The following is a 14,075-nucleotide window of genomic DNA, read 5'->3' as shown; positions in this document are numbered from 1 at the left end:
AATGTTATAGGATTCTTATTATCACATTAAAACTGAAAAACTAAATCGTTGTATCTATGAAAGAATAGATTATGTTAATTAAAATACAAAATGCCACTACTAACGGACACAGCAAAAGAATTGGGAATATATATGTACACCATAAAAGACGTTCCCAGAGGGGTATTGCTGTACAAAACTTTGGGCTAGAAATCGTATATTTTTAACTTAAATTAAATTAATACGAAGGAGTTTCCGTTTGAAGATTGAAGACCATTTCAATTGCTGTTAATGTAAGATGTATTTAATGTAAGTTTTGGGGGATATATATCCGCTGTTTATCTTTAAAAAGGCATCGTTCGTGTCATCGGTATTCTTTGTTATAGCAGATATAGCATAAATGTAGCAGTCAATGTTGTTACAATTCTCTTTCAAATAAAATTTTCACACAACACGAACTCCACCAAAAACTGGGGTGATCTCAGGTACTCTACAGTGGTATGCAGATCCTGTTCCACATGTGACAACCGTCGTGAAACTTATGTTAGTATAAACCTGGTGATAAATCTAATTATTCAGGTCACATTTATGGAAAAGGGGACGGATTTAAACTTTTAAAATAAGAATGGGATATCTATATTTAAATGTTATCGGAGTCTTACAATAACAGTAAAACTGAAAAACTAAATCTTTGTATCTATGAAATAATTTAATGTAAGATTTATTTAAGTTAAGTTTTGGGGGATACATTACCGTTGTTTATCTAAAAAAAAAGTCATCGTTCGTGTCATCGTTATTCTTTGTTAAAGCAGATATAGCATTAATGTTATAGTCAGTGTTGTTACAATTTTCTTTAAAATTGAATTTTCAAGTTACGGTTTTAATGTTGAAAATAAAAACATCTCTAAACAAATAGTATATACATGTATATTCAACATAAGCTACAGGTAATAGTTCTTATCTTACCTCCTATACATTTCTAGGAATATGATTGGTTAAAAGCAATCGCGTGGAGACCGTGTATATTTCATATTAGGTTAGTAGGCGGGGCTTATTTCAATACACGGTAAGTAGTGGTGTTACGTCCCTTTATAAAAACAACACGGTGTTGAGGAAAAATCTGAAAGGTTTCAACAGACGACGAAATTGATGATAAACGATTGAAATAAATTCATAAAACACATTTAAAGGTAACAAGTTGTTATTGTTGGCATTTGTTTTTGTATAGACAAATGGAAGTAGGTTCTAAATACTAAGTATTGAAGACTTTAACACTTGGAAAGGCCGCTAGTCGAAATACCACATGTGAAGATAGTTGGTAAGATAAATTCCTTACACGGTGTGCTAGTGACCTAATACGATATATATGGGGTCAGTAAATTCCATATGGGGATTCAAGCTTCGCTCTTACCCCATATGGAATTTACTGACCCCATATATATCGTATTGGGTCAATAACACACCAAGTAACTAATATTATTTAACCTTCTTGTAACAGATGATGGAAAAGAAAACAAATGTATTCAGTTCTCGTTAATTTCTTGAAAATTGTTGAAGTGTTTTTCTTGTGTATTATTGCAACTCAATTAGACAAGATGTACAAAAAAGCACTGATAATCAATGATTTCAGTCTTTGTTTCTAAAGGTAAGCAGCTCATCATTTTTTTATTGGGGTGAAAGCAGTTTGTTTCAATAAGCGTTAGTGGAATATTTCTTGGCATTTTATATATATATATATATATATCGAATGTAATCAGATTCCTACAAGTAATATATGGTAACGACATTCTTAAATAAAAAATTGATCAGTTTTAAACAGCGGTATACTGCTGATGCCTTTATTTACATAGATTACGTTAATTTGAATTAAAAAAAGCACACTTCTAAAGAACACAGCAAATGAATTGAGAATATATATGTACACCAAAAAAGAAGTTCCAATGGTCTAGGGCGCGGGACGCGATGCAGGCGGTGTTTCCACGATGTCACAGAAGCAAGGATTCGTTATCTCGCTGAGAGAAGAACAAACATTTGCTAACGAAGATCTAATATTGTTGGGCTAAATTTGAGAAGTATTATATATTTATTATTGTGTTAGCCCTGTATAACCATGTGTTATCCGAAGGAGAATGTCTCTCATAAAGTGTAGAATAAAATTTTTAAAAAATGATGTGGCTGCATGGTAATTAATATTATCATCCTTTACGACAGACAAAATAGCTGATCTGAAAGGTACACCATCTACTTGCCATTTAACATCATGTACTGTGTTACAACCCTAGATTTCGGATGTATATATACACAGTCATGTCTATTGAGTATTGAGTTTTGTTTTATTTTATGATGTTCAAGGTTTGGGATTAAATCAATAGACCAAAACTTACCTGTATTATTGAGTTATTTTACACATACAATTTGTATTGTTAAAATTATTGACACTGACGAAGGCTATTTGTTAAGCCGAAAAATATATCAACACGATTGTATAACATCATCTTCATATTTTACCATCTTGTATTAGTACCGTTGTGCAAATCTTTAGACTTATATATTTTTTTCCTTAACTGCGCAGTATTGTCGATTCTAGACGATCCGGTACATATTAAATTTGCTGGTTGGTCCTTTTTATAGACCTCTTTCTATATTGTGCTGTATTTAGACCCCTCTACATAGAAATTTGTTTTACATGCACACGTATACAAATTGCGGTTTTTATCCAACGCAATCATAGGTTTGAACGTTGTTTTCAATTTAGACTTGTTTATATATATATATATATATATATATATATATGCATGCAAAACAAATTTCTTGAAATAGGGGTCTAAATACAGCACAAACAACATTTTCCAAAAGACCAAATGAGTAAAAAGGTATATTTTAACAAAACGCATTTGACTAGCAGGTCGAACAACTGATGTTCTTAAACCCTGCTGACTGCCATTGGCGATTGCCAAATAAACGGATCACAAGATGTAAAAAAATAGATCTTGTAATTAATTCATTACCATACAGAAAACAATAAACTTGCGGAAAAGATGGTATACCGCAAACATGAGGTGCAAAAATTTGTACACCATATCCGGATTTCGACAATTAATGTCTCTTCAGTGATGTTAGGAATCGAAACGGTATTTGGAAGGCCATATAATTTACCACAATTTAGGATAGACTCTTGAATTTTGAAAGAGTCAAAATAGGATGAACGGATCATATAAACTCGAAGGCAAATATAATACAAGCCCACACGAAAAAATATATACAAGTCTAAATTGAAAACAACGTTCAAACCTATGATTGCGTTGGATAAAAACCGCAATTTTTATACGTTTGCATGCAAAAAAAAATTTTGGAAGAGGGGTCTAAATACAGCTGATGTTCTTAAACCCTACTGACTGCCATTGGCGATTGCCAAATAAACGGATCACAAGATGTAAAAAAATAGATCTTATTATTAATCCATTACCAAACAGAAAACAATAAACATATATATATATATAAATACATAATTACTCTAAATATCAGCACAACTATGTTAAATCTGCAAATTTGCGGAATCAAATTTTTGTTCTTCCCTCACCGGGATTCGAACTCATGCTATTGGGATATAGAGACAACACCGCCTGCACTGTGTCCAGCGCTCTAGACCACTCGGCCACCTAGAATAAACAAAAATTCAGCTTTCGGTGGCCTAGTGTTACCTTTCTTTGTCATTAAAATCTAGAGTTGTAACACAGTACATGATATATAAGGCATGAAGATGGAATTGATTGCAGATTAGCTAAATTATCTTAAAGGATCGTAAGATGCAGTCACAGACAATAATTATATGTTAAGTACGTCTGAACAAGTGACAACTTTACGACAGATCCATCCATTGGATCACCAGTGAAGGTGATACACGGCTGAAAACACATATTATATTAATAATTACTCTAAATATCAGCACAACAATGTTAAAGCTGCAAATTATGTTGTTGCCTCAACAATGTTACAACCATTTAATAAGAAAAAAGAGTGCGGTCAATTTCCTCTGTAAGTTTTTACTGGAAGTTACAAAAGGGCAAGATATAGTTCAAACTTTAATTTTTATGGCATATTTCACCTTAAGAAATTTATCGTCAGGCCTAGGATAAAAGAAAATCCAGACTTTAAACATACTTCCACAAAAATAAGATCACCAACAACATTATGGGGAGTTTCTGAAAGAATTTTTCACATTTCAACTTACCTAAAAAAATGAATGAGGATCAGCTTTATCAATAGCCAAGGACCTTTTGAAATTAAAGGTATTCATTATCTTTCAGATGAAAATATTTGGTAAACTTTCTGTCAATGCTGGATTTTACAAAAATAAAAATAGCATGCATAGCGTGGAATAAAATATTGATATCATGTATATGTGTAATTCTAATTTTCAAATTCCAAAAGATTTTAATTCTTGGATTGATATGAATTCAGTTGAGTATTACATAGTCTACTAAGAAATGATACCGTAATTTTTGTTATGGTCCTTGTATTGTTTGACCATACAAGGGTCTGAACCTATACCTTACCACACACGAGAGGACACACCTCCTTTAGACCGTTAAGGCAGTAAATAATTAAGACTAAAATTGACAACTTGAAGCTTCTTGGCTCGTTCCGGTATAGGATCATCTTCACTTTGTAGCAAGGACAATATATTGTTGGACATCTTTTTGGAATACTTCTTCGGAGCTCGAAAAAACATTTTAACTTTGAATCGGAATTTCTGAACTCTAACAGATACAAAAACTGCTGGTGGGACTAAATGGTTAAAAGGAAGAATTACATATACATAATATCAATCTTGTTTTTACTTATCAAAGACGAAATGTAGGAATCGGTAATCTTCTTGAATAGTTAGAATAATACTTTGACAGAATCTTTTTTCAAAATTTGTCAACATGACATTGGGGATATAGTTACAATACTCTTGTACTCCGGAGCAACTGAGATAATCCCTAGTTTTTGGTGGTGTTCGTGTTGCTCAGTCTTTATTTTTCTATGTTGTGTTTTGTGCACTGTTTGTCTTTTCTGTTTTTGCCATAGCATTAATTGTCAGTTTGTTTTCGACTTATGAGTTTGAATATCCCAACATGGCCGCCATGGCTAAAAATAGAACATATGGTAAAAATGCAAGTTTTGTCTATTATTTTGAAAACCGTTTTGAATAGAGAAAATCTGACAGAAAGCAAAAATGTTCAGAATGTTGAGCTCTACCAATTGTCCATAAACGTCAAAAATGTCAGAAGACTTCCTATAGGAGTTATTGCCCTTAAATGACAAATTTTACCATTTTTTTCATTTTTGCCTATTATCTTGAAAACTATAATAGATAGTTAGTAATCCTTTGTTAATTTATGTTTATCATTGTCAATTTACTTCTTTTCTTCTGTTCCCTTTTCAAACATCGGACTCGGACTTCTTTTGAACTGAGTTTAAATGTGTGTTTTGCTGTGTGTGTTGTTTATTCCACATTGGCAAGAGATAAAGGGGTGGGTTGAGATCTCACAAAACTTGTTTAACTGCGCCTGTCCTAAGTCAGGAATCTCTAGTATTTGTAAGTCTAGTGTGTTTTTTCAATTTTAGTTTATCTATAAGTTTTGTAGTTTATTGTGGCGTCAATTTCGCTGAACTAGTATACATTGTTGTTTAGGAGCTGAAGCCCGCCTCCGTAACGGGATTTTCTCTCAACGTCAAAGACCCAAAGGTGGCCTTAGGCTGTGTTCTGCTCTTTGGTCGGGTTGTTGCTCTCGTTAATTCTCCGTTTCTATTTTTTTTTCTACCATCAGTTTATGTTAAGTAGCTTACCCTTATACATGAATAAAAAAATATATCAAATTCACTCATATTTTTTTCTTGATAAATGAGAGACCTCAAAATCGTTCAAGACAGAGAGGTTAAAAACTTGATGAGAAAGGGCCAAAATATCGTCCTCCATCTAAAATAGATTGAAAACAGTGTCGTCAGGTCACAAAAGACGCTCTTTCCTCGTATTGTAAAAATTGGTGTAAACGGGAAAAAACTTATAAAAAATCTCTTGATTCTTATTTAAATAAATGTAAGAATGTTGTGGATATTCGAATATCACATTTTGAAAATAATTCAGAAATAAATAAAAGAGTACATAATACGCCTATTTCTAGAATAAGAAATAAACTTCAAGAACATTCAAAGCGGTTTGTGTTTGTACCGGCCAACAAAGCAGCCAACAATGTGGTGGTGGTATGCCGCAAATACAACCAAAAAAAAATGAAATTTTAAATTTATCTACATTCAAGTCCGTGCGCTCCACAGAGAGTCATATATTAAACAAACATATCATAACCACATCACAGCTTTAGGCCTCTTCTGAACATTTGAAGGTCCCTACTATGTATTGGTTACCTAAACTACACAAAAAACAGTAAAATATCGTTTCATCTCGGCCTCTAGCAAGTGTTCTACAACTAATGTTTCAGTGCTTTTAACTAGTTCCTTAATTATTATCAAAGAACTTGTCATTAACTTTTTTTATAGAATATCTGAAAATAGCAGAATTAACTATTTTTGGAGTGTAAAAAATTCTTTGGATGTTTTAGATAAATTTTGCGCTTTTGATGGTCCTTTTGATTCTGTTGACAGTTTTGACTTTTCAACTCTTTACACTACACTTCCACACAATCTTATTAAACAAAAGTTTTCCTGTTTAATTAAATGGTCGTTTGGTAAATCTGATGCAAATATATTTGCTGCAACTCATTAAAAGCCTTCTTCTCTAATGAGAAAGGTAAATATGTTAGCTGATTTTAGTCTCTGATGCATGATTTGTTATTATTAATTGTTTTTGGCTTTTAACTAGCTGTCAGTAACTACGAGTACTCTCAAATCGTACTTTCTTGTTTATTTGACCTGTTGATACTAATTGTAATGCTTTTTTGCTATTTAATGTTATTCAGGGTTATATCTGGTCTATATACCAGCTTTGATAAGTGTTTGGTATTACTATAAATATTCACTTCTTCGTACTAAGAACATCAAAATTATTTATTTTGTAAAAATATTTCCTTTCTCTATTTGAACTGTACACGTATACCTAACAACACAATTATTTTTATTTAACTGTGTTAAAGTAATTGCAAATGCAAATGTTCAAGCATATTGTTTTTCTTAAATTGTTAAACATTTCACAGCGGTATAACATGTTACTTTTATTCTTCTTCCCTTAGTTTATTTATTTTGTATCTACATTGTATCATAGATCAAATTTATTAACAGTGTATGTTCACTGGTGTTAAAATGTCTTTTGGTTGAGTTAAGCCATTTCAATTGATATTTTATAGTGTGTCTTTCTATGTTGTGATGTGACCCGTCTATTGTTTCAGATAAGGGTGAATGTTTAAAACGTTTAAACCCCCTGCAATTGTTTGCACCTGTCCTAAGTCAGGAATCTGATGTTCAGTAGTTGTCGTTTGTTGATGTGGTTCATAAGTCTTTCTCGTTTCTCGTTTTTTATATAGATTAGACCGTGGTTTTTTCCCGTTTGAATGGTTTTACACTAGTAATTTTTGGGGCCCTTTATAGCTTGCTGTTCGGTGTGAGCCAAGGTTCCGTGTTGAAGACCGTACTTTGACCTATAATGGTTTACTTTTATAAATATTGACTTAAATGGAGAGTTGTCTCATTGGCACTCATACCACATCTTCTTATATCTAGATATACTTACTGGATGTGCGATGAGATGATTGAAGCTGTTAATTTTCTCCTTGATAATATTTGTGTACTTTTCGGCAACAAAGTTTATCGACAGGTTGTAGGTATTCCTATGGGCACTAATTGCGCCCCTTTAATAGCAGACTTGCTTTTTTACTGTTACGAATCACAGTTTATGACCAAACTCAGTAAAGACACGTCTAAATTGCATTTAATTGATAAATTCAACAACACTTACCGTTATCTTGATGATATTTTTTCGTATTATATAATCAAGAATTTTCTAAATACACTGCCGAAATTTACCCAAAGGAACTTACTTTAAATAAATCAAATGTAAATGGTAATAACTGTCCCTTCCTAGATTTAGAAATTTCAGTTTTACACGGGAAACTCAACACTAAAATTTACGGCAAAAAGGACGATTTTTCGTTTCCTATTGTTAATTTTCCTTTTTCAGATGGTGATGTTCCTTTGGCACCATCTTACGGTGTTTATATATTCCAACTCATTCGCTATGCCCGTGTCTGTTGTGACGTTTTGGATTTTTATGAACGTAATCTATGTATTACTAGTAAATTATTAAGTCAGGGATTTCGTTACCACAAATTACTTTAAACTTTTACTAAATTCTTCCATAGATATAAAGATTTGGTTTTAAAGTTTGGTTGTACCTGTAGAAAACTTATTTCAAACGGGATGAAACATCCTCATTTTTCCGTGCCCGGAAATTTAGAAACGATCCTGGTAAACTTATCGATCCTTTAAATAAATTTACTCTAAAAGGTTACCAATTCAACACTGTAATTAGATCTTTGAATATTGTTTTTATTGGTATTGATATTGATTTTGTAATCAGTAAATTAAAAGCAACTAAATTTTATTGTTATATACATATGCACATTCATGGATCTACAATCTGTCGAAACCTGTATCTTGGCATTGCACAAGGTCATGTTTTTCTCTGACTGTTTATGACGTCTTTACACTAAATCCATTGGATTTTGGATGTCTAATAATTGATATTTTTAATCTTAGATGCATGATTTTTTTTATTATTTGTATTGACTTTGAACTAGCTGTCAGTAACTGCGAGTACTCTCGGGTCTGTACTTAGTGTCTTTTTGTTGTTGGGATGTACAAGTACCCGGCCACGTCCACTCTGTGTTTTTTTGTTTTTTTTTTAGATGTATTTCTATTTGTATCCATCTGATGAGTTAAGCCTTTTTCAACTGATTTTTATAGTTCGTTCTTATGTTGGACTGTTACACCACTATTCCAGGTTAGGGGGAGGGTTGGGATCCCGCTAACATGTTTAACCCCGCCACATTCTGTATGTATGTGCCTGTCCCAAGTCAGGAGCCTGTAATTCAGTAGTTGGCGATTGTTGCTGTGTTAAATATTTGTTTTTCGTTCATTTTTTTGTACATAAATTAGCCCGTTAGTTTTCTCGTTTGAATTGTTTTACATTTGTCATTTCGGGGCCTTTTATAGCTGACTATGCGGTATGGGCTTTGCTCATTGTTGAAGGCCGTACGGTGACCTATAATTGTTAATTTCTTTGATATTTGGTCTCTTGTGAAGAGTTCTCTCATTGGCAATCGTACCACATCTTCTTTTTTTATATAAAATCATAACATTAAAAAATATGAAATGTTAGAAATGAACAGTACAAGACTAACTTTGATTTTGGACAATAAATTACAACTTCATATATATATCAACGATCAGACTTTAAGTCAAGTTAACAAAACTAAACATCTGGAAATTCTTAAAACATTTAGCACTAAATTGCACTAGTCACTAGGTAAAATCTTAATTTTTTTTTTCCAAAATCGATTAAATTTCTGACTTACCAGGGTGACACTGTTGGTGCAATGCTTCCTTTTTATAAGTACTGAGAATTTCGTTTTTTCACAATCAGTTGGAAATTCCATTGTATGTTGTTATGAAAAACAATGTCAAAATTCAACTAAGTTAAGACGATAACGTGTCGATTAGCCAATCTGTTTACTACTTACGTGGGTATTGCTGGTTTGATGACTGTATTCCTTCATTGAATTACAGGCTCCTGACTAGGGATATACACATAAAGAATGTGGCGGCGCTAAACATTTTTGTCACCGCGGTCACCCCTCCTCTAGCCTAGGACAGTGCTGTTGCAGCAAAACATAAAAACCAAACGTAGAAATCAGTTTCGAACAAAAAAGAACTAACATAAAATCAATAGACATAAAGCACCGATATGAGAGCATTTGCCGTTTCTTAATTCCAGTTCTTGCTAGTGAAATTGCTAGATATAGTGTATTTCGTACCAGTAGAGTAACTGTTTAAAGTCTTGGTATGCAGTATTAGCTAGCTAGCAAGAAATAGTGTGTTCCCACAACCCTTCAATAAGTCTGCTTACGCATAGGCTGGTTTAGAGGCTTAATCAGCCCTTTTACAATGTTTGGGCGTTTATATTGTTTATCTTTTGTATTCAGTTTAATTTTCATTAACGATTCAACTCTCTCGCAAGAAAGAACGTTGACTAATAAATACGTTTTATAAGTAAATGCATTTTCTTTTTTTCAGCAATGATATCAGCGACTACAGTTTTACCATCAACGACTTCCTCTACTATTTTACAATCAACGACTACTACATTCCTACCAACCACGACTACTTCTACTACAGTTTTACCATCAACGACTACTACATTCCTACCAACCACGACTACTTCTACTACAGTTTTACCGTCAACGACTACAACATTCCTACCAACCACAACTACTTCTACTACAGTTTTACCATCAACGACTACTACATTCCTACCAACCACGACTACTTCTGCTACAGTTTTACCATCAACGACTACTACATTCATACCAACCACAACTTCTACTACAGTTTTACCGTCAACGACTACTACATTCGACCCAACCACGACGTATTCTACTACAGTTTTATCATCAACGACTACTACATACCTACCAACCACGACTTCTTCTTCTACAGTTTTACCATCAACGACTAATACATTCCTACCAACCAGGACTTCTTCTTCTATAGTTCTACCATCAACGACTACTACAGTCCTACCAACCACGACTACTTCTACAGTTTTACCACCAACGACTACTACATTCCTACCAACCACGACATCTACTACTACAGTTTTACCATCAACGACTACAACATTCCTACCAACCACGACCACATCTACTACAGTTTTACCATCAACGACTACTACATTCCTACCAACTACGACCACATCTACTACAGTTTTACCATCAACTACTACTACATTCCTACCAACCACGACTTCTACTACAGCTTTACCATCAACGACTACTACTTTCCTACCAACCACGTCTTCTTCTACTACAGTTTTACCATCAACGACTACTACATTCCTACCAACCACGACTACTTCTACTACAGTTTTACCATCAACGACTACTACATTCCTACCAACCACGACTACTTCTACTACAGTTTTACCATCAACGACTACTACATTACTACCAACCACGACTACTTCTACTACAGTTTCACCATCAACGACAACTACATTCCTACCAACCACAACTACTTCTACTACAGTGTTACCATCAACCACTATTACATTCCTACCAACCACAACTACTTCTACTACAGTTTTACCATCAACGACTACTACATTCCTACCAACCACTACTACTATAACAATCCTTCCAACCACGACAATTGTTTATCAACCAACAACGACAACTGTTTACCAACAAATTACTACACATTTTTTTCCAACCAACAACAACTGTTTGCCAACCAACCACAACTTTTTATCAACCAACAACGACAACTATTTACCAACCAACAACGACCACTGTTTTCCAACCAACTGTGACAACTGCTTATCAACCAACGAAAACATATATTTACCAACCGACAATGGCAACTGTTTACCAATCAACAGCAACACGTGTTTTCTCACCAAAAAGTGATCCTGAAAAACCTTATTGGACCAATAGAGCTAAGAAGCCACGTGGTAAAGATAAAAAGAAAAAAAAGCCACGTGGTAAATATGGAAGGACAAAAAGGCCACGTGGTAAATATGGAAAGAACAACTGATTAAAATTTGATTCAGAATTTAAAAAGTTTAGCCTTACACTTTTTAAGGAACTTTTTATTTGCATATAATTATTGTCATATAATACTTCGATCTGTTTTTTTTTTTTTTTTTATTTCAGTGATGTTTTCTTCCATTTTGTTTTGTTTTTATTTAATAGAATTATATTTGTGATCAATGTATCTTGCAGTCAAACGTAATTAATCCTAGTTAATTCATATGTTTAAATGCAGTAAACACTTTGCTTAATGCTTTACTGTTTTTCTGTCGTTATTTGCTGTCGATGAAATCTCTTTCATTTGAAAATTGAAATATATATGATGATGAGTGGGCGTACATGCAAAAATGCAGATGATCATGGGTAACATTTAATTTATAAAGCTATGTATGTATTGCTTCTGATCATCTTTATCATAACCAAACAGTCAAAAAAAATCTCACACGTTTTACTTAAGACAAGTACAGAAAATAACTCAAGAAAATGTTCAGTAAACAACTAAATTAACAGTTTATCAAACAGGTAGTACTACAATGTTTGTTGACGGTGTGGTAAGGGTATAGTTGATTGTGTCAATGTTGGTACTCGCATGAAAATAAGGATATTATTGAATTAGTATTAGTTGTTTTTCAATTTTAGAAATCATTTTGAATTCAGAGTTGCACCTCGATCCTTCGTGCATAGCACTGAATCTTTTTTCTGATTACGTTTTACCGCCTCAGTGGTCTCGTGGTAGCCTGTTCGCCTCGAGTCGTGGGTTCGAACCCGGCCGGGTCCAAGTAAAGAAAATTGGTATTTGCTGTTTTTCCGTTAATCACGCGACATTAAAAAGTAAGAGCAAAGACTGGTCGGCTCGGAGTCAAAAATATGTGTCCGGGTAAGCTGATATGCCTTCCTGTGAACTAGCACGTAAAAAATCCGGCTCAGCGTGTCGGTCTAGTATTAAGCAGGGTATATATTCATGTTACATTAACATGTTCTCGTCCTGAATATGCATAATAATTTACCGCTGGACGTTAGGCAGCCATCCATCATCATTATCTGGACATGTTTTCACTGTTTTATCAGTTCTTCCAAAATTATTTATCTAAATTGTCATCAGATACAGTAAACTAGATACTGTAAATGATGTTTTTTAAAAGAAAAGACCACTTTATTCAATGAGAATAAAAGGAATACCTTTGATTTCAAAAGAATGAGCACAAAAAAATTCATATGATTAAAAGCCAAATATTATCGTAAAGTTCAAAGCCTTGTTAGCCATTTATTGAAAAATTGTTTGTGTTAATTAAGTATAGCAAATCTTAACATTTTAACAAACTTTTTTTTAAAGTACATACGCCACTGTCACCTACGCCGATAAATAGATCGGAGCTTATCGTTTTCTTATTGGCTTTGTATTCTTTCTTTTGAGGTGTTTTATTTGGACTCTCTGCCATATTCTATAGCAAGGAAGAAATTAGTTTGAATTGATGGGGAATGAGAGGAATGTCATAATAGCTTTGTTTCTTCTGTTCCCTATTCTAACATTTGACTCGGACTTCTTTTGAATTGAGATTTAATGTGCGTTTTGTTGTGTTTTTGTTTATTCCACAGAGCTACGGAGATCTATTGTTTAACATGTTTACAAGACAAGACAAGACAATTTATTACAACTTAGGCACACGTATGGTGCTACAAGAGGATAACCATTATACATTAACAATTACTTAATTATACATTTCCAAGCAAGACAAACCATAAATACATTAGCGATATCATACAGTAGAAATATCTTTTCTAAATGTCTTAAAAACGTGCACAGTTTTGTTAGAACTGGCACATTACAGTGTGACAATAGACCTATAAATTTCAATTGGGAAGGATTTTTTGTGTAATATGTATACGTAGGTTTATACCTTTCTCTTAATGACATAATTTGTTCATTGGTACAAAAATAATGATATTTGTCACCAATTGTATTTGAATCGCAGTGACGGCATATACGATCCTCTTTTGGTGTATTTTTCCACTGGCCAACTTCAATAGGGAAGTGGATATTTGAACATCTAAATCTACTGTAGATATAACGATCTGCCACTTTAAGATTGAGTAAATAAGGCTCTAAACAAAAAAAGTTTTGTATGACGCATAAAACACACCTCTTGAAGAGTTCCTCATATCAGCAAATAGACGCTGTCCGAATTGGTCATCTAATCTCTGTTTTATTTCTTTTTTAATATCCGAACTTTTGATAACACCCTGTGCATTCCAGACAAAATAAAATCCTACATCATTTCACAATTTTATCAG

General features: G+C 33.4%; 1 protein-coding gene across 1 annotated transcript; it reads left to right on the top strand.

Annotated features, from left to right (window-relative positions):
* The first annotated feature begins 10,271 nt into the window (after positions 1-10,271).
* On the top strand, positions 10,272-12,346 carry LOC127708331 (salivary glue protein Sgs-3-like). The gene is made up of 2 exons (XM_052213184.1): positions 10,272-11,475; positions 12,294-12,346. Exons 1-2 carry the CDS (start codon positions 10,272-10,274, stop codon positions 12,344-12,346), a joined length of 1,257 nt encoding a protein of 418 aa, XP_052069144.1.
* The last annotated feature ends 1,729 nt before the right edge of the window (positions 12,347-14,075 follow it).

Source organism: Mytilus californianus, unplaced genomic scaffold (assembly GCF_021869535.1).
Source record: "Mytilus californianus isolate M0D057914Y unplaced genomic scaffold, xbMytCali1.0.p SCAF_7, whole genome shotgun sequence".
Classification (NCBI taxonomy): domain Eukaryota; kingdom Metazoa; phylum Mollusca; class Bivalvia; order Mytilida; family Mytilidae; genus Mytilus; species Mytilus californianus.
This window is presented reverse-complemented; position numbering and strand designations above follow the sequence as displayed.